Source organism: Branchiostoma belcheri, unplaced genomic scaffold (assembly GCF_001625305.1).
Source record: "Branchiostoma belcheri isolate BF01 breed outbred unplaced genomic scaffold, Haploidv18h27 scaffold4, whole genome shotgun sequence".
NCBI lineage: Eukaryota > Metazoa > Chordata > Leptocardii > Amphioxiformes > Branchiostomatidae > Branchiostoma > Branchiostoma belcheri.
The window spans coordinates 6,206,330-6,233,666 of NW_017804020.1; the positions used below are offsets into that span (position 1 = coordinate 6,206,330).

Sequence of the window (27,337 nt, forward strand, 5' to 3'; positions counted from 1 at the left end):
CTTGCCCTACCTAAACTGCAATTGTCGGATTTCCTGGAAGTGGTTTTGGGAGCCCGCCGTCCATTTCCGCGCCGGTAAAGCGGTGTTGAAGCCGTATCGCCTCCACCAGCGGCGGGGATTAGACGTGATCGCGCACAAAAACTGCGAACTGTCGGGGAAGTGTCATGATATACGGGAGATGGGGCTTCACGGGCGCAGGCGGAATGTGTAAGGACTGAACTTCCTTGGTGAAGACGGCTGTTAGTATTGGCGATAAGTCGCCAGCGGCTGCTACAGTCGGCCATTTCAGCACCCCAATTTGGTTCCAATCGGACCTTTGACACCCCTTTCTCTGTCCGCTCGGCTACAGCTGACCTTGAGTCGTGCGGCCAATGGTAACCATCACCGCTCGCTAGCGTCAGTCGAGTGCTTTAAAATGTTTCAAACATTCGGATGAGGACGAGAGGTTCGGCCATTGCTTACGCTGAGGTCACATTTCCAAACCGGGGCCCGGCCGGGCAGTTAGCAGGAACGAAAACTATGGTACAGAAGACAATTGAACACAAAAAAGTTGAAAAATTCATCATGAGCAATATCTGTATATATTCTTGTTATGATTTTTTTTTTCATTTTTCGTTTATGCAAACAGCCCGGCCGGGCTCCGGCTTAGAAATGTGACCTCAGCACTGGTGCGAAGTGGTCGGAGTGTGGTTGGGGGTCATAATTGCCTCAAATTTAACTAAAATTCGATTCGAGTTAGGTGTGGCCGAAAGGTGGTCAGACTTCAAACTTCAGCCAACCTTGGTCGGCTGGTGTTCGGGGTAAGATTCTGAATGTTTGACTGGGGCTTAACTAAATAAAGATTCAGGTCAGCTCGTCTGATATTTAGCCGACCCCGCTGCCCTCCACACCGCGCGCTCTGTCTTGTCTAACTAAGTGGATCGGACAGCTCATCTGAGTCCTCGTCTGTAAGTGAAACCACATAAAAACCAATTCATGGAAAAAAACGTGGACAGAATCCATGTCAGATAGTAGCGTTCGCAAAACTTCATCTCAACTTTAATACTGTGCTACCCAAATCCCTATATATAGCGCTGAAGTAATTAAGTAATTTTCAACAAATTCCTTAGCAAAGAAACAACTAAAATGTAGCGTTCCAAAGACGAAGCTTGGATGGGTTTATTAAAAAGAACTTACATATCCTCTTCGTTCCTAGCGAGACATAAAGCCATGACTTTATCCTTCCATCTGGGTCTGTCCTTGGCGACCTTCTTCACTGATCGCCAGGATAATCTCATGGACGCCGGGTCATCTGTCAAAGTTCTTCTCCAAGTGATTTTGGATCTACCTTTTATTCCTTTCCCAATAGGTCACCAACTTTGTGATCGCCAAAAGTCATCAGTAAAGTGACCTCGCACGATCGGTCTGTATGCGTGACGTGTAGATTACACCATCTGTCCACAGGCTCCGTGTTTACTGCTCTTTTAATCACATCAAGCATGATTGGTCATGATGGACGATGAGTTGATAGTGATATGGTCGGAGTAAGGATTATGTTATTGATATAAATGGGGTTATATGTAGTTTTAGTTACAGAGTTTCCTAAAGCCACTGTCACACATTCAGAACCTTCCCCCAACTGCAAACCAACCAAGGTTTAGTTTAGATAATTTTGGCATTTAGATTATTAATTGGTATCTTTGATAATTAATGTATATCTTTTAAATATGTAATTGTACCTTTTTATATATGCATTGCGTCTTTTAAATATGTAAGTCAACTTTTAAATATGTATTGTCACCTGTTCGCAGCTTGTAAACTTTTAGAGCGATTGTTTATGTCAACTTGTGAAATTTGTATATGTACATGAACTCGCAATTCAGCTAATAAGCTGCGATGAGTTTGTATTCGCACAATGAATAAACCATTCATATAGGTTGGCTGAAGTTTGGGAGCAGTCGGACCAGATCCCCCAACACTGCTGACCTACTATACTCCTACCTCCACCTAATCTTCAAGCAGATCTTTTGGTGGGGAATGGATACAGACTGACCAATTTGATACTGTCTTACACCCACCAAAAGATCTGCTGCTTGGAGATTAACCTCGGCTATGTGCTTCAGCGGCATCGAGATAAAACATCACCAATAGACTCTCTTCGTTGTCTACTTGGATTCAGTCAATGAAAGCCCTGAAATAATACCCTAATATTTCTAAGAGGCACCAGAAAATATTTTGAACAAAAAATGACAAAGTCGTCAGAAGCATGGTGATCAGGACGTCTTGTTGCATAATTATACTCAGGAACATTCTTGCTAGATAGCCCTCATGTAAGACATACTGGACACGTACGTTGTACATACATCTGCTATGTTTATATAGATATATAAGAATTTGTAGACTTCGGAGAGAAAAATATAGTCCTATGACATAGCAAACGCGTACTTGCATCTTGTTACGGGCGATCCTAGATCCATTGGTCGCACCAGAACGTCTAAGAATGGAATGGTGCGTCTTCTATTATTTATATACACAACGAAGCAGTCACGTCGGTACTTCTTAAAGCAGGATGAAAGGTCCCTGGAAGGTATCTTATAAGATGCATCGCCGTCTTCGAGGCGAGTACGAATTCCCAAGTGCTCTACGGAGCGTGGCAGTGTCTCCAGAGTCGTTTCTGCTGATGTCAGCAAATTTAAGTCGAGCATGCATACATCACTGCTTGCTTCTAAACCTAGTATCAAAGTCTAAGCACGGTGCACTCACCAATACTTTCAATACTAGCTTCATAGTCAAGTGTTACTACCGGTTAATTGCTTTGGAGATAGAGAGGCTCGTGCGTCGTCATAAACGCCCTAAGCCATTTTGCACTGTTTGGGAAATAACAAACGGGATACGATGTGACCAAATGACACAACGATGTCTGTTACCGTGTCACTGTGTACTTCGGTCACGTTCGGCTGGTACCTACTGTATCCGTTTGGCAGCCAACTACCAATTAAAACTAGGGGTATTTTGTTCAGTAATCAAAGTTACAACGCTGTCATCTACAATTAAACGACGTGTGTAGAATACCAGGCGGCGACGGGCGGGTGTTGAAGCCGATTTGCAAATTAGGTTTTTACCCTTCGGTACGCAAGAACAAAACATGCCCCCTCCGGGGTTTTTAGCGATCTCTGACTATGTCAAACACGAATACTTAGACTAAACTTGGCTACTGGGCACACGCTAACCCTGTCTATGTACTTAACATATATCAGAATTCCTGGCAGCACTACAGGTATTGTGCCCCTCCCTCTACCTGGCTTGTTTTGTATTCCTCTGTTTCCTCAGACCTGATGTACATGAATACGCAGTGGAAACCGCAATTCTGAGGTGTTGAAATTCCAATTATCTCATGACAACTGCATGCAGTACGACTACTGAACGAGGTGGTGGAATTGAATTCCCGCAGGAAAGTCATCTTATGATTTTACAAAGAAAAAAATGTGTTCGAAGAAGAAAATAAAATTCAAAAGCAGAGACTAAGATGTGGATGCCACTTTGATTGAAAACAAACGAACAGCGAAAGAATCTACAACTTGAACTATGGAGGTGATATATATGTTACCTTACCCTGTTAACCCTGCCTAGTCAGACATTACTGTCCCTGGGTGAGTGCACTACTACTTCTGGACATCGCGGAAGCTCCTGCATATGTACGGTACTACTGCACGAGTCCTTCATTTCCTGGGCATCCAAAACGTCCCCTTCTGATAATCCACTATCACCCTGCCCATCTGTTCTGTCTCTGTTGATGTATTTGGTCCTGCTCCCGTGTTCCGGGGCTTTGGTGTTTTGTTGAAGATTTTTCCCGGGGACGGTTGTGTGGTGTCTGTTGGCGTCCATGGAGTACAGCATACTCAGTACGTCCATCACGTCATAGTGTGGCGTGGTGCCGACAAGTACCGGCTTACCGGTCGGGATGCGTGACGCGGGATCCCGTCTCACGTCCCCGAGGAATTCTCTCGTGTCCCCCGAGGCGTCTCTCCGAGGTGAGACCGGGCTCTCTATCGGGTTGGGAATAATGAGGTTGGTGTGGTTGACAACGTATTGACAGCTTTTGCTCACGGCCGTGCTCAGGATAAAGACGCCTATGAATATACCGCACATCACCAGAGCGGTCGGCGGCCAGCCTTCCTCCGGAACCCACACGTCTTCCGCCGTAGGCTCCGTAGTGATGTTCCCCGGGCCTGCAGTTGTCATGTTCACCGCCCCTGTAATCCACAACGCAGAAATCCCATCAGAACGGCAATCTTACACTCAGAACTGAAATAAAAAAACGCTCACAATGGAAGACCACTAAACTGCAAATAGAAGGAGCACCTATACACGAAACCATCACAAATGCATGCGCATTACACGCCTTTTGTAACATTACACTTCATACATATAGAAAGGTTTTTGCAGTGGTAGATATCTCTAATGGGTCGTAAGTAACGTTTAGAATACAGCGCGGTACGGCGGGAATAAAGATTACGGGTACCCCCGGTCCGATAGAGGAGGGCGGATCGAGAGGGGGTTGATTGCATCTTCGGAGAGAATGACGCGCACAAGGGGAGAATGAGCGATGGCGAGCAGGTGAAGGGGGCGGAGTAAGTAACCCTGCGGTACACACACCAATCGCTCCCGCTGCCTGGGACAGATCAGGGCGGATCTAGGTCAATCATCCGTATCGGCACTTGACAGATCATTCATTGCAACAGAATGACGCATCTTTTTCGTAAACTTATCAAATCATAGCCACTTCGTCTGTTTGAAGGATAACCTGACTAGAAGGCCGACAACTTTATGCATACCGCAGATTCGCATATGCAGCAGTTTCAAGGGCTTGCTACACTTTTTCGATGGATCTATGGCATCTAAAAGTGGTTATTGTGTATGACTGTCTTGATACCTTTATTACAATAGGCTATACTGCAGTTTGCGTACTGGGAATTTTCAATCGAAATTCTAGACGTCAAGATTTGTCAAGAAAGCATTTTGTGAGATGACAGGTGCTTCAGAACGTGCTATAAAGTGCCACCGGGATTTAAATGCGTTCAAAACCGCACATGTGCGATTCTCTGGGTCTGAAATACGACCAGCGGGGTTTGTAAATAAATCTAAGGACTTGAAAGTTGTATTCAGAATGTTTTATATCGCCTTATGGAATGCCGAGTCAAGTCAGGTGTAAAATTGCGAGTCTATACATGTCGGAACGAACGCGAGCAGAAAATTAGTTTCGCGTAGGTAAATCGATGTTTAAAGCGTTAGAAATCATCCGCCTACACTGAGAGACGTAAGGATCTACACACCTGTGTCTGCAGACTGGAAAAAATATGCAGTCCTCTTAAGCCCCTGTCATACATAGCTGAATATTGCCTCCCGAATACTGCCGAATACTACCTCAACCATCGTTAGGAGTAGGTCTGTAGGTTGGCTGTGGTTGGTTGGTGTTCGGCCAAGTCAGCTACTGTTCGGCTGAGCCAGCCGAATATTTCACAAAATGTTTAAAACATTCGGGTGCGGACTTGAGGCTTAGTCATTATTGGCTGGTGGTTGGGAGACCTACTCGGAGTAGGTTAGCAGTGGTTGGGACGTCAAATTCGACTCAAATTCAAATCAAATTTGATTCGATTTAAAAAGAGAGATAGGTGTGGCCTGAATTTGGTCTTTGGTCAAACCATGTTTGGTTGGTTGGTCGTGGGAAGGTTCTGATTGTGTGACAGGTGCTCCAGAAAGGAATCTTTCAATTAACTATAAACCTCGGAATCCTGTAACCTACAGCCGCTGAATTGCAGTTTACAGCTTCGAATAAACGTCCCATTCTCCGGAAGGATTTGAAGATCATTTTATGACGGTAAAACGACATGGTCTTCATCAAAAGGTGTTCGGCCAATCAGCGTAAACTGAGTGAGTGCCCCGATCTATACAAAGGGCAGCTGCCTCAGACAGGCACTCCATCACCTTTCAATTATACTGCCCCGAGCTTCCTTAAAGGACTTCACAGAAACCTATTTGTTGCTAAGGTTATTGCCTTCATTCGGCCGGAGGGTAGCCGAGACCCAGTTTCAGCCGACCTTTTAAAGCTGGATTGTGAATTTGGTCTGACGGTGCGCGAAATAACGGATATAAACATAGACAGTCAGGTACGTGTACTAAAGCTTGCCCGGGGCAACATTACGATGCACTAGACATAGCACTTAAAGACGGCAAAATTCCCCGATTTGTGTGTAGAATACGGAGGGCATACAGAGTAAGGCATAGCAAACACGGACGGCGGATCGTCAAATGAACATCCTGCTGGCATTGCTTGTTTGCAAAAGAACTGAGAGACAGACTAAAAAAGGAACCAAGAATCTCGAAAGACACAAGATACAGGATACAGGACGACCGAAGGGAAATATTTACGATCTTTTGAATGTTAATTCACCTTTCTTGATACGCTTAATTAAGCATTAGGATATTACTGTGTAAGAAAGTAGATAAATAACTAATTTATTTGCTCATTTGCTCGTCCAGCATTTCCTAAAGTCGCTATTAGCCCAAATTCTGCCTGAAAGGATAATTTGTCACATAACGATGCGTTTCACACCAGAATTGTGCAGAGGAAATGTCCGAGGCGCGTGAGTTAGATGTTTAGCGACGGTTTGGGGACAGACAGACCGTGAGAAAAGGGCTTCGTGAACGGACATGGCTTCTTTAATACATAATAAAAAGGGTTCGTTCTAAATCGTTAAGGAATTAGGCTAACTGATTATGTTTCAATGCTAACAGCTATTACCCATGAAGAGCATCTAATTGTAGACTTGATTTTGTCTCCATGTAGACACACATCCATTCCATAAACACATATAAAAGCATGCGTAAAAATTCCGTTTTTTTTTTAAATTCCTCGCCTGTACTTAAAAGATAGGATTCCGTACAGTGAGAATTACCACCCATCAATCGTTACTTTCCAATTAGTTTCAGCACCATGTGATCCGATTTAGATGAAAGCAAGAACATTTCAGCTGTGGAACCCTGTGTGGAAACGATGTAATAAAGTGAGTTTAACAAGGCAATATATACGTTACTGCTCCCGCAGTCTTCATTAAGCTCCTCCTTGTTTGGTTTGCCAACCAAATCTATAAGGTACGATAAAATGAATTACATCTGCAGTGGTTGCATTTACAGTACAGAATTCCCCAATAGATTGTTATTAGAGTAAGCTGAATTAGTTCATCACAGTCAATACGACCAAATATAGCTACAGAAGGTTACCGGTACCGTTGCCGTGCTTTCTAATAAGAGTGAAACAGGGCAGCAGCGACTTCTGGCGGTACGTTCACAATCTGCATCAAATCAAAAAAATTAAATCTTCATCGACAAATAGGGAAACTTGTAGTTTCTAATAAATCAGTTTGACTTTCGGCAACAAATGACGCATATGGTACGTTTTTGTTTATAGCTCAGAGCTGCTGAAGTTACAGATAAAAGGAACTCCCGTGGTTGGAAAGACAGATCGTTAATATCAAACAGCCATCTGGTACGATTATCGCCAAAGGCGTAGACTCCCTGGCGTGGGTTTCTCCGCAGTTCTTTTGATATGCCAAAAGATGACAAATGTTCGACTTGTAATTGTGTCCCAGTTCCGGGATATGCATTTTACACAGGATATCAACAGATTTACTATTCTATTCGAGCGAGAAGATCTGGGTCAATCTCGTTGCCACATTTCAATACTAAACCCTAGAGTAACGTTAGAAATGATTAAACCTGTCTACGCAATGCACAAACGTATCGCACATTAAACTGTATTGCTGTCAAGATGTGGTTCCCCCAGTGGTACTACTTCTTTTAATCAAAACAGAGATACAGACAAGATGGCGGCGCACTCAAGTTCTATCAGAATCGTTAAATTACGATATTCAAGAACCACTATGAAAAGCTTTTAAAAAGTTGACGGGGGCCATGATGGGAATAGTTGATTGGGTGGCTTGAGTATTACTTGCGGTAAAGAATTGCGTCAGTTCTTGTTCCATTCGGCAAGTCTTTCCCTCCTGATATCTGCTTGGTTTTCATTCATATTGTTATTTTTCTGGCACTCAACGATGGAACGAACGAACTTGTTACTCAGCCGGCAAAATGTAATGACACATAAATGTGCAAATGATGTGGGAATGGTTTATTAATCCACCGTTATACGTACGAACGAGGACTGCGGGACACCAAACGACGTAAGTGGGGCCGTAATGTGGTATCACTCCGTCCTATATGGCGGGTTTGGCGACAGTCTGGCTCATCTGCATATTCCCCAGTGTCAATGTCGCGCCAACGTTTCAAAGGTCAAGTTTGGAAAACAGAAGGACGATGGATTAACATTACAATTAGAATATACTCTGGGCGTGCATGGTGTTTATTGCTATAACTGTGAACTCTCCAAGATAGCAGCAGAACATAGACTACTCCCCCTGTACCTGTAGCTGTACATTTACTTTGAAAATGTTTAGGTACAGATCTGGTGTACCTGTACCTGAACAAAATATTGTTTTATTACACTAGAAATAGGTAAATTGCATCCCTAAGATGGTAATTTTGACAATTCGGTATTTCAAAATCAGGAAAACTTAAAACGTGCAATCCCTCAAGCAGAGACAACAATTTACCTCAGACTATAATGACAGTTGACTTCATATGTAACTCACATATTGATTGGCCAAATTTAAGTACATATACATGTCCAGACATGTACCTTAAGCTGTGCCTGTACTTAATTTGTTTAGATGCGCAGGTCTAGACGATATGTCAAAAAGGTGTTCCCCACGGCACCGTACTCGACCCTTTTCTACTACTTTTAAGTTGGTAGTCGCCATTAGGCGATGAAAGGAATAGCATGTAGACATAATGTGTTAATCACTGAAAACATGGCAATGGAAAGTTTTTTTAGACACAAATCAGTCTTAATTGATTGATGGGTTAAAAGCTTTCTTGATGTAGATGTTATGGAACAAATATGCCGGTGACCTACATCGCGTCCCAATAGCTACGTTTCCTCATCACCCATAGCGCAACATTCATCCTACCGCCTTCGGCTTCCTTCCAATCCGAAACATTTCTTCACCTCTTAATCTTCTAAAGTACAAACTCATCGATTGGTCAAGGCTTCTAATGCAATTAGTTTGTTGGGTAGCTACGTGCGGGACCCTGCATTTGATTGACAGGTGGACCTCCCCAGAGCATATTGCCGACCACCTTACCTAGGCGGGAACAGTATCGATTGTGGTGCCAATACACTGATCAGGGATGTGGCCTTACTAAATTGTTTCGACCTGTGCCAGACTATACTATTTCTCCAATCATATGTTGAACTAGAGACAGTGATGAAAGTTTGTACAACGTATCAACGTTAAGATTACAGCGTCTCCATATATCAATATGAAAAGTATATCCTTAGTGCCATGCTATCAAGATATGGCACTCAAAAAATAGCGTCGTGCGTGCACAGCTGGATTTAACATATCTGTGTGCAAACGCATGCAAATATTTGATAAGGCCTCATAGCCTATGTGTGATAACTAAAGCATATACACTATATTCGCTTAAAAAAGATCAAACACACGAATATCAGTGTTTTATGAATGAGTCAAAATAATGATTAAACTAGAATTCCGAGATCTCATACCTCCATGAAATATGATCTTGATATGTAAATGTAAATTTCTTCTTTAATTGTGCAAATGACCTCTGCATTAACATGATATATGCATCGTGATGTTAACTTTTGATTAACTTACAGATGTCCCAAGTATGACATTCTCATCATTCACCATTATGAAATCATAGAATTTTCGCATTAATTATGCAAATTAGGTCATCATTTGCATAATTAGTATCTGTTGAAGTTCCGCCTGCCATAGGTTACAGACATTACATGTATGTAAGTAGTATAATGTAAAACACTGTAATTATAGAATTTCCTCATTAATTATGCAAATAAAGTCCTCATTTGCATAATTTGCATTTAATTATGTACATCTCTCTCTCAGCTACCTACACACCAAAAATAATGAAGACATTCTCATCATTCACCTTTACGAAATCATAGAATTTTCGCATTAATTATGCAAATTAGGTCATCATTTGCATAATTAGTATGTGTTGAAGGTCCGCCTGCCATAGGTTACATACATTACATGTATGTAAGTAGTATAATGTAAAACACTGTAATTATAGAATTTCCTCATTAATTATGCAAATAAAGTCCTCATTTGCATAATTTGCATTTAATTATGTACATCTCTCTCTCAACTACCTACACACCAAAAATAATGAAAATATGTTGTTCCTGTCTGGACTTATTGGCTTTTAAACATTTCGCCAGAAAGTGCCCTGCAGTTCCAGAACAAGCCGCTAGGGGGCCCAAACTCATATGACTTCTTCCCAAGCACGAGAGCTACCTTCCATCAAAATTTCATGACCCTAGCATGTCCAGATCGCGAGATATCAAAACCGGACGTTGCGCTGCAGTACCAAGGGAAGCCACTAGGGGGACCAAAATCTCATCATTTCCAGTTTTTGTCACACCCTACCAACACACCAAGTATGAAACCAATCCATCCAGGCGTTCTTGAGTTATCTTGTTGACCAACAGACGGACAGATAAACGCAACTGAAAATATAACCTCCATGACACATTTCATGGAGGTAAAAAGCAAGGTAGGTGTGTAAAGACTAAGGGACACAAAGTTATTTGAATGCTACAAAAATATCAATGACTAGTAACTGGCCTCCACCCGACAAACAATATAAAAGAAATTCTACATCGATTATGATATGTATAAAATAGGGAAATAGATTCTGACCAAATGCATACAGACCAAATGCATCTTATTCCTTGCCATACAGTAAATTCTATCACAAAATGACATTCGTCCTCTATTCTATTCTATTCTATTCTATTCTATTCTATTCTATTCTATTCTATTCTATTTAAATTAAATATTTACGTAATATTTTTTTTCCAGGGGTTGCGGATGTCTTCCGGTTATAAAACACAGTTTTGAACACTGATAAGATGATACAGAAGAGGTTGTGTCCTTAAAGGTTCATTGTCCTTCAATTCTCTCCTGCGGGTAGATTGAAGTAATCTCGTGGCTATGTGAAGGTCAGCTGTCCTTGCCCACTAGAAAATGAACCTCAAGTCGCAGTCAGCCTTGGCATTGGTACATACAGCAGTGATGTATGTGGGACATTCTGCAACCATTAGTTAATCCACCGGGCCTATAAGCTTGTTATAGTTCTTCTTCGGAATCTTCCCTCTTTCTTACTGCTGAGCCCCTTTGCTGGGTTCATAGTAAAATGTGTGTTTATAAGTTGGTTTCTATGTTTATTTGAATTGATTATGTTTACCGAAGGAAAACATATTATTTTGCTACGTTTCCTCTTCTTCCGTTCCAAACACTGACCTCTGACCTGGCCAATGACGTCTCCCACCATGGTAACTGGTGTTGGGCTACATAATCTCTGTACATAATGTTGCAATTTTATAGTAGGAGGGATTTATACTCCTGTCTGGCCATATATATGAATGTATTTGAGTACGAATTAACAGAGCAGACCATATGCGAAGGTAAACATTATGCATTTGCTGTTTCTGAACTTGTATGAATATTTACTGAATACGTGATGTATTTAGTGTTTCATGTTTTTCTCGGTTTGAAAAGTTGTTCCTGAACACCATACCATCCACTGCGTGGTAAATTGTTATAGATAAACAAACAAATCTGTTGCAAGCTTTTCGGACTATCGCTGTCCCCCACGTCAACCACGTATTGTGCGCTGAATACAAATTTAGCATCGGGTTAACTTTCCAACAGATCTCGCAATGAATTTGATAATGTATTATTCATTCCGCAAGTCTGAGCCAAAACCAAGTATAATCCTATTACTGACCTGAACTTGGCGTGAAGAAGCAATCAGAGATGTCAAGTCATGGTATTTATCAGGTTTACCCCCATTGAAGTCGATCTAGATGTGAAGTTACCCGGTTTGCCCTATTTAGTACCAACACCAAAAAGTTGCAGACGCATACATTACATACAAAACAGTATCAAATAGTCGTGTAAATAGATGCACGTGCATGCTTCCTAAGTACTGTAACTGTATAAAGTAGTTCATTTTAGATATCTCATATTCCCGTGCAGTTATGTAACACAGTCAACGTCGTGAGTCGACTATATCAAACTTAACAAGATTGCACATTTACGTTCGTGTAGAATTCGCCGGGACTTGGATACATGGCAAACTGGAATAAAGGTTACCGTCTAATGTATTTTCCTTCAATATAGCATAGGAAATTGATATCAAAGCACATCTTTCTATACCCGTAACTTACATGTAATATGCAATTTATATGAGTAACGTGTTGGATAAATTAGATTTCTAACTTTAGTCATCAAAAGATACTGTTGTGCGGTATATAATCGCATTTTAAGTGTCGCTCTGAGATGTAATCAGGTTATGCCTGATTCAATTTTGTATCGAAACGTTGTAACTTAATTGTTACATAAGATGCGATTACTTTCTTATTGGTGAGAATAGTTCCGAGTTGTAGCAAGAAGAAAGAAAGGTTCCTGTCAGGTTTGTTGCAAAATGTCAGTCTCAAGTTAAAAAAAAATTGTGGAAGATTTCTGGATTTTCAAAGTCAAATTTGTTTTTAGTCTATTTCAATCGTTTCAAGTATGAAGTGATGACGAAAATGTGCAATTCTATATGGCAGTACATGTCAATACTAGACGGATTTCTTCCTCAATAATATTCTTGTATTGTCGCCCTGAAATTTTATAAAATTCCTTTAAAGACTTTCAACCATTCAACGATCCCTGGTTGTTTTGTCAATATGTGGTTTAAGCTTTCCAATATTGTTATTCAACGCAAACACGGAGGGTTAGGGTTATTAATGTATAACGTTTGTTTGGGACCATAAAAGAATTCATTTTGATCGTCATTCCCAGTACCAATCATTAATATTACAACAGCGAGCCTGTTAGTCGTAGATACACGCTAAAACGACGGGAGGGGGATACAAATGTATAATAAAAACTCACAGCAATCCAACTTATAGTCACTATGTGGTGGGTTTCTGGTTACATGTATTCTGCTCACGCTATACTACGGAAATTAACCGATTAGGCAGACAACACAGAAATATAGTACATGGATCGCTCTAGAGGTTTAATTGAAAAAGAAGACAAATAGCCAAAAGGACTTGGGGAAATAAGGATTTATGATGTTTTGAAGCATACGATAAGATGCTATGAATGTATATGAATTGGACTCGGCTTATGAACTTTCACGAAAAGGAGATTAACATACCATACGTACATGTATAAAGTGGATGGAGCTTATATAAATGAGTGCACCAGACGAATCGATGTGGACCATTTAGTACCAAACTCACCCGCGTCGTTTTTTTACCGAATTTCAGAGCCTCTTGGTTCAATATCTAATTTGGTCCGTGGCAGCCAGTTCGATGGGATCTACACACACTAATTGCACAGAGTCGCCATGCCTTTCATCGCAACGTTAGCAGCCGTTCAATAACCATGAAATTGTTTAATTGGCCTTGTCCGTTCCACTTGATACATGCCGGGCTGGCGCTATTAGCAGCAGCGCCGTACACTCGTGTGTTAAGTAAAAGCTGGCGCGGAAATTGGCCTGAATTTTGAGGAAATTGCCTGAAGTTATTTTGAATGGAAGGCTGAACCGCCACGCCTTTTGGAGACGGCGGTATCTCTCCACGGTGCTGAAATATATGTAGCTAACAGGCCCGGCTATAATTCCGGATTAACACTTTCATTCAGGAAAACCTTAATTATTTCAAAATAGGTAATAACCAAATGAATCAAAATTTGTAAGTAGGGCATATCAAGGAATAATGAATATATAGGTTGCAATTATACGCCTTCAGGAAGAAAGCAATTTCTGGAGAATTCTTCCATACATTCTTGCTCATAGGTTATTATCTATCTACCTAATGGTACTCCACAAGTGGACTAATATCCTGGTATCTGTCCTTCTCAATTTTAGCTACTTTAGGGGGCACCAAATCACCAGCTACTGCTTTGCGCTAATCATACAAGCGTGCGAGTGAAGATTACCTGTCCGCCAGTCTGCCCGGGGGTCAACGTGGGATCACTGGCGAGTCAAACCCGACAATTTCAGAAGGGTTAACGCCCTGATAGCCACCTAGAGAATACTTCAGGCCAGTCCAAGTGTCGTCAGAAGTTCGAAACTCAGCCAACCAAGGTTGGTTGGTGTTCGGGAGCAGTCTGACCAGATTTGGAACATGCCACCCTAACTGTACGAAACAAATTGGAGATAAATCTGAGTCAAACTTCACTCGTATTCACGTCACGACCACTGCTGACCTACTCCCGAACACCAGCCAACCAGTACCCAACCATGGCCGAACCTCCCGTCCACTCCCGAATGTTCTTAACAATTTGAAACGTACGACTGGCGTAGCCAAACATCAGCCAACCACAGTCGACCTACTACCAACCATGCTTGGGGGGAGTTTGGTAGTGTCCGGGGGCCATGTTCGACTAAGGGACGTAAGTTGAGGTACTGAGGAAAGGAGGAACTGTACTTACCGACTGTAGTTCGTTCGGCAACTGGATGTCCCTTTCCACGAACCATCCAGTTGAATTGTGTTAAAAGATATGTCCAGACGGTACACAGGGATCCACTCTCCATAATGAATGACACAGCTTTAAACACGTAACATGGAGGAGGCCCTTATCCGTATGTCCGTATCCTTGGGCATAGAGGCAAAGAACACAAATTGGGACCGCCACAAAACAAATGGATATTGTCCTCGTATTTCCTCTCCAATGGGCACCTTATGTGATTACTTAGTCTTGAGGTTTTTAAGGCTTGTGTGGAAAGGTCGTTTTGGCTTTTGCCTGTCTATTCAGCTGGCCGGCACAGTTCACGGCGCCTTGACCAGTAGGATAGGAAGGTCCCAGCCTGCGGACTTTCTGGACGTTTTTTCTATTCTCTTCACTTCATTATTGTTGACTCTGGCGTCCCTTGTATCCTTTAGAGGAGCTGTATCAGCCTGGTCTTTACTGGTAGATGGGTTTTCCGCCGGGATGGAGACAACTATATGTTTATCATTGATGTCTTTCGATTGATGATCCCTCGTCGTTCTATGGATGTATTTGTGTGGGTGTTGAAGCCTCTGCTTGCGGAGATATTGCTGCCTCCTTTGTCTCTGAAGCTTTTGCCAATGCTTCTGTCTTTTGTGTCGGTTTGAGCAGTGGTTACAGAGACATGCCGGGACAGACTGGCCAGGACTACCCGGCGGATTCATGACGTTGTCAGGAATGGGCAGAGTCTCCAGGACGAGCGAGGGTTGGCTAGTGCCATCGCTTGAAACAGTGACAACGCTATCCATGTCCTCTGTTTCTGAAAACCCACTATCCTTCCCGTGCACGGCAAAATGTCTTCTCTTGTCGTCAAGAGAATACGGCAGCTTCCCACCCGCGTTGTTAGCCCGTATCTGATAGGTGACCATCTCGACGATTTCTTCAATGGTAAACGGTGTCTCCTTCTCGGGGGTTACAGCTATCCCGGGCATGTGATGGTCGGTTCCGTTCGCCACGGGAATGTCGTAGGACTCTGCATCCGACGGAAACTCGTCCCGCTGGCGATACGGGACGAGCAGGTTGGTGTGGTTGACTAAGTACTGACACGTCTGACTCACCAGGATACTAACAAGGAAGATACCCGATGTGATCAGCACCCATATGAGAGCCACGGAGGGGATAGACTTCCCCTCCACAGGCCTATCGTCATCGGCGGCATCAACAATCGTCGGTTCCGTTGCGTTGACGGTGAAATTCAGTTCCGTGACTTCAGTATATGTTTCATAAGTATATAGTTCATATACACTTGTTGTAGTCATGGCTAGGATGATGCTGGTGTCTTATGTCGTACGGTTTAGGACATTACTCGATGATTTGGACGGGTTGAATATCTGCTAGGCTGTACCGCGACAAGTCTTGACGACTCCATGTCATCCGCGTAGAAACATTGAGTGTTATAGCCCCTGTAAACGTCTGTAGCCTCCAACGCCAAGTGATAAAGAGGTGTATACCCAATTCGTCACATTGGAAATGTCCGTTGCAGTTATCCTCGCGTCCTGATCTTCACTGCATCCGGATTCCCAAGGTGCTCATGGCCAAGTTCATCTGTGTGGCGGCAGGACGGCGTACCCACAGCGCAGGATTCACTGAATTGCTGAACGCTCCTCACCTACAAGTGGTGAAAAACATAGAGTGTATCACCTCAGCAAAATCATCTTAAGGATAAGTGCAATGCTATGCCGGTCTAAATCTCTTGACTAGACGGTTGCCGCAGACACACATAGCCTCAGAGTAAACCGGGCAAATAGGAGACACACAGGATGCAATGTACGGACCCTCCTGCTGTGATGCAGAGACGGATCAATAACTATCAGAGGTATTAGCTGTAGCGAGGATGAATGGTGAACTTGAAGGTAACACTACTGCCCTCATCTCTTTAAGGTGGCCCGGAGAAACGGAGACGGCTTAATAAAAGAGATGGGGGCTGCACCAACCAGAGCGCGGTTCTCAAAACAGACGGGGTTTTAGATTTCACTGCAGGAAGGAATTAATGGTGGAATATGAAATCAAGGTCGACAGAGGGTACGGGAATTCTCTAAATATCGTACTGCACTGATGGACCGCAACACTCAAAGTGCTTTTAGTGCAACCTGATACACTGTCTATTACGGTCAGTCAAGGGGAGTGAAATACAATACACAGTCCATACCGTGGGAGAAATACTTCCCTTTTACCGTAACTAGTTGATACAGCAAGGATGTTATCTGTAGTCCAAACGTGGCCTAACACGAGCACGGGAGGTATACAAGATTAGACATACACATTCATGATCATATAGAGGTAAAGATTTGGGTAGCGAACATATTATTCACACTCCATGTTGCCTCAAATTTGATAAGTTATGGTTGGTTTATTTGCATCTTTTGAAACGCAACTGTCTTCAATCCTGTACCAACTAGGAAAACAACAGCATGGCGTTGACCGTTGACCCGTGTAGAGGTCCCGGATGTAATATGGTACTTTACCGTTAAATGGGTCGCCTTGGATCTTTCATTGTCGAGTCTGTCAATAGTACGTCACAGTGATGTTTGTTTTCACTGTTCGATACCTGACCCTCATTACAGTAAAAGCTTTACTATGTCCAGATGGAAAGCTGAGAGAACCAACACACAAGTTGTTACATAAGATAGTCAGTAGGCATCTCCTTCTGGGACATTAGCGATGAGTTAGTGTTTGTGTGGGGAGGGGGGCACGCTGGACTCGTTTGAGGTGTAATGAGTTACCTAGGGTCGTTTTGAAGTGTTGTGTGAGCAATGACAACATAAGAAGTATTTGGAGAGAATAGATGGAGAAGTTAGACAATATTTTGAGAATATATTCTTTAACTGAAGCAGAAGTACAACTATAGTCATTGCAACAGAACTATAACGTTACCACAGATCTTTCTCTTTATGGTATCACAGATCATTGCGGCATGACAATTTTGTACAAGTGCAGTTGCTGTGAAATAGCAGCGACTCTTCCCCTTTCCCCCACCCTTACCTCAACTCTTCCCCCTCTTACCCAACCTCAACTATTCCCCCCTCTTCTCCTACCTCAACTCTTCCTCCCTCCCTCACTCGTAGCCTACCTATACTCTCCCCCTCGATTCGTAGCCTTCCTCAACTATTCACCCCTCCCCTCTCTTAGCCTACCTCAATTCACCCCTCCCCACTCATATCATATCAACGGCACAAAAAATTACAAAGTGGTTCGCAAAATAAGCAGTAAAACTAGATGCTAGAGCCTTGTTCCGGATATGACAAATGCCTTTTAGAGTCATTTTTACACATGAAGCAAAACATGGAGTATCATATATTCACACAGCTATATTATTCACATCACAGATCTCATTGTAGTATTAATGAAAAGAGACGATTAGGCATCTGCCTATAGAGAATTCAAACAAGACTACTAGTTATATTTAGTAGACGTGTTCCACATTTTTATGTAGTTTGCTTGCGTCTGCAGCTTTGTCGACTTTATTGCACTGTTGGTACGTAATCCAATATTTCTGCAAGGCTCTGTTTGATGTTATCTCTTCCATTCTTCATACCTTCACTGTCTTCTCAAGGGAGTTTTGCGATTTGCCCCATCCTTCCCACAATTCACAAATGGAGCTTAGCACCGGAGGCAGTTATTTAATACATGGTACCGAAATTAGAAATACTTTCTGATATAAAGAGCCGCTATCACACATATAAATGGGCTGCTGAAGCTAAAAGATATTACCAATAAACCTGGCGAAAGATATAGAAGGCGTGGCGTTATCTCATGAAGGATGATGTATTTACGCAGAGTGGGTTTGGATCATTTGAAGGGTATATCTGGGTTGAACAACCGTCGATCGTCTCGCCCGAAGTTGTGTTGAATTCAAATGAGGACGCGATGACTCTTGAAACGCTTCTGGAAATGCTGTTTGGTTGTTTTACTAGGATTTCCATTAACGTTACTGTTTCATACTATTCTTCCTGGAGTCTGCAAGTGTGATGATGTAAATCATTTATATTGTGTGGCTAATACAAGACGGGGTTGACGCCAGGCCTTCATCCGAGTGATTTGTAGTGAATTTACCAATCAATTTCCTGATATTACTGTAAGAATAAAAAAAAAACTGACACAAGCACGCATGATACGTAAAACTCACACAGATGAATAAAATCCCTCACACAAAACATCACTATGATCACAAAGTTAAGTTAGCTAGTATGACCAGATAGCGGTCATCCCGGAATACACGGCGGTTTGAGGTCGGCAGGATTTTTCAAACACACGGAAAAGTTGCTCTCTTTCTGAATGTTTTACCCGACTTGTTTATCATCTTTATCTCTTTTATTTCTTCTCGAGACTTAAGATTGTAGCGTGCTGCTTAACACGGTCGTTAAGTACGGATTATGATGATCATCAAGTATGCATAAAGGAAACGAACCACCCAGCTGTAGTGTTTCTGTCTCATATGAATATGCAATGGACCAGAAAATAAATACGGAATACATAAAGGCAGTTTGGGAGTGAATATTCATAACATTAAACGAGTGATGAAGTCTGAAATTAACACTTAATGTTAAATGATGACAATGGTGAATTCTTGCATATGTTCATTATATGATGTTATATGCAATATGAGACGACGCCAACGCTACGAGTGGAAAATGTTGTTAAAGAAGCATCATGTAACATTACAAAAAGCCACTTTATAGTCATTTCTTTACAAAGTAAAGTGAATAAACGCTACTCCATTGCAAATAAGTACCATTCAGGAAGTGGAGGTGATAAAATATAACGTGTGTTTAAAAGCTGGAAACACTGCTGTCAGCCATGTTTGTTACATTCTGGTAGTTTGTGGTCGCACCACAAACTGACTGATGTGAGGTGTTAAACGGTAACCATAAATGTCATAGATGTGAGATAATTGCACAAATATGTTGAAAAGTGGACGTAAAATTATCATAACAGAATTTTTTTCAATCAAAATATCACAATTGTGGTGCAGACTGCAGAGGTGTTACATAATGCCCCTTTAATAGAGCAAATATTTCAGAAAGAAGTCAATGTATATTTTCCAGGAAAATGCCAGGATCAGCAGGCGGCCCTGCCGGCAATGCACACATTTCAGGCTGACACATCAGAGTGGATCCCCAGAGTAGTATGTATGTACTGCATGGTTATCAGGATGGCCTCCGGTGTAGTTTAAAACGCCAACGCTCAGACGCATCAACCGTCGTCAGTCTACGTACATGGATCTTCTTCTGCGTCGTATGGGCGAAACTGGCAATATTAGCTAGCTATATCTACAATATACACAACTAGAGGAAATGGAAAAAATCAAAACGAAATGCATAATTTTCCAGAAAGGAAAACTACGCGTGTGTAACAATGACTCCAGATGTCTTCAAATTTGTTAACGTTACAGTTAACCAATTAGTGTTATCTTGACTATTGATACAATTTAGGACAAACAATTACCAGCACAATTAGATTTTGTGTCATCCTTAATAAACATTTCAAACAATTGAAAAAAAAAAATTACAAACAAGGTTCTATGTAAAGTCTTCTAGCCACCCGAATGTATTCTGACTTTCATATTGTATATTGATTGTTAAATGTTTCATTAACGCTTGTAAGTACTGGCACTATGTAATTGCCAAAACCAACGGTAGACAGAAACGGAAGTAACCCGTAGATAGGCCTGTTTCCTCTTCAACTGGCACCAAAAGGCTTAACGAAGGGAAATATTTTGTCTACATGCGAAGCACTGGCCGGAGAGAATCGGTAACAATGGTTCCGATTTGACGTTCATATCTCCGCCGCACAGGCGTGCAAGTGTTGAAAAGTCGCTTGTAGGCAAAACTTTATTATCTCCAGTTGCAGCCGTGTATTGTATGCGTGAAGATAACAGGACTAGCTTGGAATGAAAGAGGGCAGAGTGGGGAAAAGTCAGAAAGCTCACAGAGTTAATCTCCAACAATAGAAAACGTCTTCCGCAGACTTGGTGATTTATCGTGTTAGGCTAATCTACCAACACGCTTGGGGTTTGGGAAGTATTAACGTCTTTCGCAGTACCTAATCAAAGGCGTACAGAAATGTCAGGAGAAACATTCTGTCCGAGTACGAGCTTTCAGATCCGAGAGATTTAATAAACTGTCCACAAGTGTATCAAAATGGACAAGGAAGTACTAGTAAGGAAGGATGGAGGCAAGAAAGGAAGGAAGGGACAAAGGGAGGAGGGAAAGAAGAAAGGATGGACGGAAGGAAGGAAGGGCGAAATGAAGTCTTCGATCAGCCACTTAACGTACGTACCCACCGACCAGTCACCACCGATACTGATAGCCACACATTACTAACGACAACCGTAGTGAATAATGGTTAATATCTATCCAGAATCCACACGGCGAAATAATTTACCTCAGAAAAGGGACGTCCTCCCAAGGCGAACTGTGAGGAACTCCAAGGCAGCTTGCGGTGACCTCCACAGTTGCAGATAACAGACAACCTGCTCATATTACTGTAAAATTTCCAGTGCAAAGACAGGACCAGACCAGACTCCACGGACGTACCATTTTGATCCTTTACGCTCTTAGAGGCACTGCCGTCTGCAAATTCCTAGCTGTGCATGTTCACATAAAAATTCAATTTCCTGGCCTGCACACAGTGCGGGTAGGCTGAATCACTGCAGCATCAGCGAACAAGCAGATTTCAGGTCCCGTGGATAATTCTGGGCTGTTACTGACATTTAAAATGAACAGGAAGGTTAAGCACAGTACCGGCCACTCCCTTAACTATGTGCATAATAAGGACAACCACCTAACCCTACTACAAGGTTATCAGTACGTGCTACACACAACAGTTTCTTACCTCACATAGCATTCCCGACCACCTTTCAGTGCCGTGACTTTGAGTAGGTTGCCAGCAGCGCGCTAGCTGCAGGTATAATCGTTGTTCTCAGGGGAGAATTACCAGACATAGGAGCAGCACGCGTGACGCATCGGCACGGTCACGATCAGAGGAGACAGCTGATAATTGGGAAACTACAAACACCCGGATGATGGTGGTAAGATCGGTGGGTGGGGGAGTATCACGCTGTCGCAGTAAATGAAGTCAAGTAGAAGGTAAAGGTCTCAAACTGAGTAGTACCGCCACGATAGCTAGCAGCGCAATGCGGCCTCGCCAAGGCTTACCTTTTTAGGAAAGCCACACCGGGTCACCCCTATACCCTTTCTAAGTTTCAAAGCCAAGCCGCTATCATCTCTACCGCTAATTCAATAACGTTAAGCATTAATAATTCAGCCTTGAAAACCTAATAACCGTAGCAAAACTGCCTTCTTCGATCGGAAGGAAGCTTCAAAGTACCGTGATGGACGCTCGCTCCAAAATTGCAGTTTCTGGCCCATTGCGGCTGATGACGTGGGTTATTAGAAAGACTGCTCATATGTAGGGTGATAATCCTGCTTTTCTTTATGGACGTAATGCGGCATGGTGACGATACGAATGCACACATAGATGATGATTTTGACTCAGACGTGTCGTTATAGGTACTTGGGGAGATGGCAGGTTTGCTCACTGCGTATGTGAGCGCTCGACTGACGCAAATCCACAATGCGGCAGACAACCATGTGAGATTGCACATTCTTCCGGACCGATAAAATAAAATAATGTCCGCTTCTCTAGTGACGCTGCTCCTCTAACGTGTTTTCAGATGAAATTTTACGGTTATTGGAGATGTGACATTCACTCTACGGGCTTCTTACAGAAAGGGTGTGTAGTGTACAGAATTGTATATGGTGTAACGTCGTAACGTGTAACACTCTAGTTATACTTGGTGATGTAACAACTAAGGTGTGAGTTAAAGGGCCATGATGTAATATTTTGAATCAAAAATTGAAATATTGCAATTGAAGAAATATTCACATGATTTGATTTGCAGGTTCTTTATTCCAATTACGTACTTTTGAGCTGTCTCTTGCGAACTTACATCAGAACTTCAATGATGGATGTTTCCTCCCTGTGGAGGTGTGACCATAATTACGTGGGGGACACAAATCATCCTGGCAGATAGCGTCATGCATATTCATAGCTCAACAAATGCGGAAACCGTGAGCAGAAAAAAAGAGGTCTCACGAACAGATTAATGGATATGATATGAGCAAAACGATATGAATGTCTGCCAGAATAAGAGGATTTCTAATTGTGCATAAGTTTGTGGATTTGCCAAGGAGACCACCGATATCGAGTGGAAAGCCCCGATGATTGTATACTTGTTGCGGAGAAAAGTAAAGCCCCTGTGACATAACCGATCGAATATGGCATCGCGAACACTGACGAACTTCCCCGGCCCCACCATGGTTAGGAGAAGGTCTGGAGCCAAGTCGGCTGTTGTTGGCTGGTGTTCGGCAAGGTCGGCTTCTGTTCTGCTGCCACAGCCGAATGTTGCAAGATGTTTAAAACATTCGGGTGTGGACGGCAATACTGTTGGCTAGTGTTCGGAAGTAGGTCAGCAGTGCTCGAGGTGTGTTCGAGCGTCAGATATGACTCCGATTTAACTCAAATTTGATGCGATGCGTATAGAAAGGTAGGCGTGGCCTAAATCTGGTCAGTCTACTTTGGAGAAGTCAGCATATGAACGGAATCTCCCTTTTTGACCCTTATGATAAGTTGCACTTTCAGTGTCTCCGCCCCCGCAATTTCAAGTTCATGTACCCGACTACCCATTTGTTACCTGAACTATGAAGTGCGAGGTCGTCCTGGCACGACTTCAATCGTACCTGCGATGGTCTCGCCGTTTGTGACCCAACCGAGGCCAAACTTCAAAGCAGGATTGATTCTCAACATAAAAGTTTCATGGCATCATTATGGTGATACACACGGTCCATGAATTACTCATGTTATAGCAGGTTGTCCCCTTTTCCCGGGCAGACGGTGTGAAGCCAAATTTCTGTCCCTGCCAAATAACTGCTCACGGCACTACTCTATATAGGGGTTTCCAATATACCTGAGGCAAGGGGTGGGAGGGGGTAGGTCGTAATCTCCAAGCAGATCATACGGTGGCAAGGCAGTATCCATTGACCAAAGGAGTGTCCATTAGGTGGGGAAATGGATACTGTCTGGCAAATGGATACAGGCTGGCAAATTTGATACTGCTTGGAGATTAGGTTGGCCGTGATGTGAAGACTAAAACTAAACCTAATCCTAAGTCTAAGCCTAGCGCGAACAATGAACTCAACTCTAATCCTAACCTCTATTAACTCTAATGCAATCTTATATAGTAGAGTCAGACTGAGTGGATTTATTCTTCAAGCTAACGGACATCTCGCACACAGCAGTCGTTCCTCAGTAAGACACCTGGAGCAAAATGGTCCCCGTTTAGAACCTTTCTGTACAATGGCTGTTGCCATATGTACAATTGTAGTGCAATATCTAAAAGTTCTCCTTCTATAAAATCTGGGGTTATTTAGGGCATACCAGACAAAAAGCGGAGTCCTGCTCTCTGATGGTGACATTGCCCGCCCTTGAGGGCAGACCTACGTACACCTACGTTGATAGAATCAATCAATCATCACGTGACGCGCGCCGATGACGTACACACGGGCGCCATTTTATCTTTCAGCAGCTCTGATTGAAGGATTTCTGTATTCCAACTATAGCAGCAGCGGCAAAATGACAAGGAAAGAAATATGGCGGTCACGAACGAAAATACACCAGGTTCTCTCATGGCCTTTTGAAGTCCCGAAAACGGGGCTGTACACCCCTGCAGATGTTGCAATGCATAAAGAACTATCAGGTACTATAGTCATCAGCCGGAATCCGAACTCCCGGTCCAGAGGCAGGATTACTAACAACTAGACGACACACAAAGTCACGGGAAAGCTTCAAACAATATGTTGATTTTAGCGTGTGTTAGCTCGCTAATTGGTCCCCTTCTAGTGGGCGGCCAGTGTGTAGGATCGCTAGGAACGCGATTTAGCCAGGCTAATATAGACTTCGCTTTAGAAATATTAACGGACTAAACGTTAGTACTTCCATTGACGTCAGTATCTGGCACAGCTACTAAACAACCGGCACTGTCCTTTGGTCAACGCTATTGAGCAACAAAAGAGCCTGCCGTCATTATCATAGCTAGACTGAATGACGTCCTTTTTGTTCAACGCTATGCACTTAAAGCATGTAAAACGGACCTTTCTCCTCAGCACAATGTCAAATAGCGTTAAAACATTACTTTCAAGAGCGTAGAATTTACCGCACCATATGGCGGTGATTGCACAAGCCTTTCCCAGCTTTACCTTTAGTGACCTTGTCCGCCGTATTTTACTGACCTTGGGGAAGGTTTCAGGCCAGCCTTTATAGTTCTTTGATGCTAAGACCAAGATTGCTATCATAAAATGATGAAGTCAAACTTATGGAGGGGCACCTGGACATTTACGAGCAATTACCTTTCAACATCTGGGTCTAGATTTGTTGAGAAGATAGCGGAAATTGGCGAGCGCTTCAATGTGACCCTTGGGTCTACATTACACAGACATGAGTCCCGGACGTGTGCAGACCGAGAGTTGAGCTCCTATTACACATTCAGAACCTTCCTCCGACTACCAACCAACTAATGGTTGGCTGAAGTTCGGGAGCAACCAGATTTGCTACGGGCCACCTCTACCCCTCTACCAAAACCACTAATCTGTACGAATCGAATCGGATTTGAGTTCAATTTGAGTCAAAGTTGACCATCGAACACACCCCGAACATTGATACCCTTCTTCCCAACCACAAACCTCCCGTCCACACACAAATGTTTAAAACATTTTGAAACATTCGGCGGGCCCGGACGAACAGTAGCCTACCTCGCTGAACACTGAGGCCAACAAGTTCGCAACCTACTCTTAACCATGGTTGTGGCGAGTTCGGCAATGTTAGGGGGGGCCATATTCAGCTATGTTAGACAGGGGCGTTACCTGATTAAATCAGGTAACGCCACAGATACTAATCCGTTCATATTTTAGCGCTCCAGGGACAGATTTGTTTTCCTTATCGCTGTCATACCGCGTTTATGTTGTGTTAAACTGTGCAGTTTTTATCCCTTATTGCTGCGCGCGTTATATCGTCTGGCTTTATTTCTCTTGACGCGACCTTAAACTCCCCTGTGTAGTCCATAAATAGGATGACTGCTGTTTCTAATGAATACGTGTGGACCTGTTAAAGTGTGGGGCCATTCTTGTTTGAGATGACGAATGCACTAGGCATTTTCTTTCAAACGTAGATGGAGCTTACATATGAACATGTTAGGCAACTATTAAAACATGCCACATGCATTATGTTGAAAACACTGTTACGAGAAAAATGAATTTCATCAAGTTTAAAGTTCAAACTTTTGATCCAACACAAAAAGTTCTCCCACCTAGAGCTTTCGACCAGTCACTCTGGTCTTACTCAGTAGACTGACCCAGTGAAACTTGTCACGTGGCTTCTTTGAAGTGTGACGTCAACACTGGGTCAAAAATATCTTGTAGTCGATGTCGGCCCCCGTCGCGGTTAAGTGGATTTCATCAAGTTTAACCTTCTCCCTGCTGCCTAACCCCGTAGCCAATAGAGAAATGAGTTGGATTCCCTTGGACTCTATCGAGTGTATGCGATATGTGTTAGTCTGAAGCAAAGAAATAAGTTGCAATCGTTGACATTTATTTTTTGGTACAATCACAATCTACACAAAAATGTGTTTCCTTTTAGAACTAGAGATAGTAAAGAAAAGAAGAAACAAGAAATACTTTTCAAAAAGCTGGCCGGGTCCAAGATGGGAACAGCTGGTTGGGTGGCATGCGTGTGATGACGATGTCTGACTAAATAATTGGTCGTCTTGGTGACTTGAATTGGACTAATGCTAAAGCCAGGGGGGGGGGAGAGGAGTGCTGCAATGATGTCAGGTAAAAACAGGAGTGCTAGACAGAATGGGCATACCAACGGGCCTGAGCTCTTTGATCCATGCAAATTACTTTTTGTCAGCCAACAACCCATCCACCAACCATCAAACGTGAAGCTATCTCAGCATACTAAGGCCCCGGCAACAAAAACGAAAACTGTCCAAACTTGGGTCCTAACTCTTCCGCTCCAGATGTTGTGAAATGTATTGTGCGTCACCAAGTAACGATTTCCCTGCGTGAAAAACGTCCTTGCAGTGCCGGGATGTGTGTTATTACCTTCAGCGCACCGTGCAATTATAGTCGGAGCATGAGGACCGTTTACGATGCCGTTTTCTGGAGCAGTGATTAGATTTGAAGTCTAATCTCCGCTCCTGACGTCTCTGATGGATGACCTGGCGGATGATGACCTTACGCCAGGCACCCACTGCCTAATAAGGTCATTGTCTACCAGCGACCCCTGTCCGGAACTGCAGACATAAATTGAATCTAGAGACAGGCAGATATTATATAATCTAGCCCCTGACCAAACGTTCTGACCATTGTCTAAAGCAAGTTAGAGCTGAATTACATTTTGTAATGGAATGCTCTAGATATGATGTTACGTAACAAGCTATTTACATTTCTGGAGAGTTCGCTACTTCAATCTCTGTTCATTGCTCACTTAACCGACTAAAATATTGCCTAGTAAAACTATACATGTAATCTTGCTGTAGTCTGTTTTCCAGTTGGACTCGATCATCTGAACGCACGCTTACAAAGTTCTTT

At 42.8% G+C, this 27,337-nt stretch overlaps 2 protein-coding genes across 2 annotated transcripts; both read right to left on the reverse strand.

Annotated features, from left to right (window-relative positions):
• Positions 1–3,341: 3,341 nt before the first annotated feature.
• Positions 3,342–4,270, reverse strand: LOC109477291. Its single transcript, XM_019778393.1, has one exon. The coding sequence runs from the start codon at positions 4,219–4,221 to the stop codon at positions 3,610–3,612; it is 612 nt and encodes a 203-aa protein (XP_019633952.1). The 5' UTR covers positions 4,222–4,270; the 3' UTR covers positions 3,342–3,609.
• A 10,701-nt stretch (positions 4,271–14,971) lies between these two features.
• Positions 14,972–15,959, reverse strand: LOC109477288. The gene has a single exon (XM_019778388.1). The coding sequence runs from the start codon at positions 15,947–15,949 to the stop codon at positions 14,972–14,974; it is 978 nt and encodes a 325-aa protein (XP_019633947.1). The 5' UTR covers positions 15,950–15,959.
• Between the last annotated feature and the right edge of the window lie 11,378 nt (positions 15,960–27,337).

Bases quoted from the DNA above. Each gene is read 5' to 3' on its own strand.
- LOC109477291 (XM_019778393.1), bottom strand. From the start codon at position 4,221: ATGACAACTGCAGGCCCGGGGAACATCACTACGGAGCCTACGGCGGAA.
- LOC109477288 (XM_019778388.1), bottom strand. From the start codon at position 15,949: ATGACTACAACAAGTGTATATGAACTATATACTTATGAAACATATACT.